General features: G+C 76.1%; 1 protein-coding gene across 1 annotated transcript in view; it reads right to left on the reverse strand.

The window, feature by feature from the left end:
- Positions 1-6: 6 nt before the first annotated feature.
- Positions 7-607, reverse strand: part of POFUT2 (protein O-fucosyltransferase 2) — an 8,304-nt gene continuing 7,703 nt past the window's right edge. Inside the window, exons 8-9 of the mRNA XM_012731221.1 lie at positions 270-393; positions 7-194 (exon numbers count right to left, since the gene is read on the reverse strand). Coding sequence (XP_012586675.1) covers positions 41-194; positions 270-393 — 278 coding nt within the window. The 3' untranslated portion in view covers positions 7-40. The remainder of the gene's footprint in view (positions 195-269; positions 394-607) is intronic.

A 607-nucleotide genomic window follows, 5' to 3' on the forward strand; every position in this document is an offset into this window, starting at 1 on the left:
GCCCGCGGCCACGAGGACCCTCGCCGGCCGCCGCGCGGCCTCAGTACACAACCCTCCAGCGAGTGGGCTGCTCGCAGGGGCGCTCCTCGTCCCCGCACAGCCGGTTGTACGTGGTCTCGGGGGCCAAGCCCAGGATCTCTCTCTCCTCGTGAATGCGGAAGGAAAACGTGGAGACCGAGGTGCCGACGAAGACCCTGCGGGCGGGTCACGGGCGTCACCGGCAGCCGGGGAGGGCCCCGCGCCCCACGGCCGCGCCCCACGGCCCGCACCTGGCGTGGGCGCACACCCACTGGTCGATGATGGCCACGCCACCGTCCTTGTACAGCGCCAGCTCGGCGCGGCTGGGCTCGAAGCGCAGCATCCCAGGCAGCAGCCGCCGCAGCTCCTCCTGCTCTGGGGGCGAGGGCGGGGGGCCTGAGCTGGGGCGCCCCGCCGCTGGGGCTGGGGGCGGGGCCTGAGCTGCAGAGCCCCCCCGCTGGGGCTGGGCCAAGCTGGGAAGCCCCACCCACTCGGGCTGGGGGCGGGGCCTGCACTGGGGAGACCCGCCCGCTGGAGCTGGGGGCGGGGCCTGCACTGGGGAGACCCGCCCACTGGAGCTGGGGGCGGG

The sequence above is a fragment of the Condylura cristata genome, unplaced genomic scaffold (assembly GCF_000260355.1).
Source record: "Condylura cristata isolate star-nosed mole 26May11 unplaced genomic scaffold, ConCri1.0 scaffold00003, whole genome shotgun sequence".
NCBI lineage: Eukaryota > Metazoa > Chordata > Mammalia > Eulipotyphla > Talpidae > Condylura > Condylura cristata.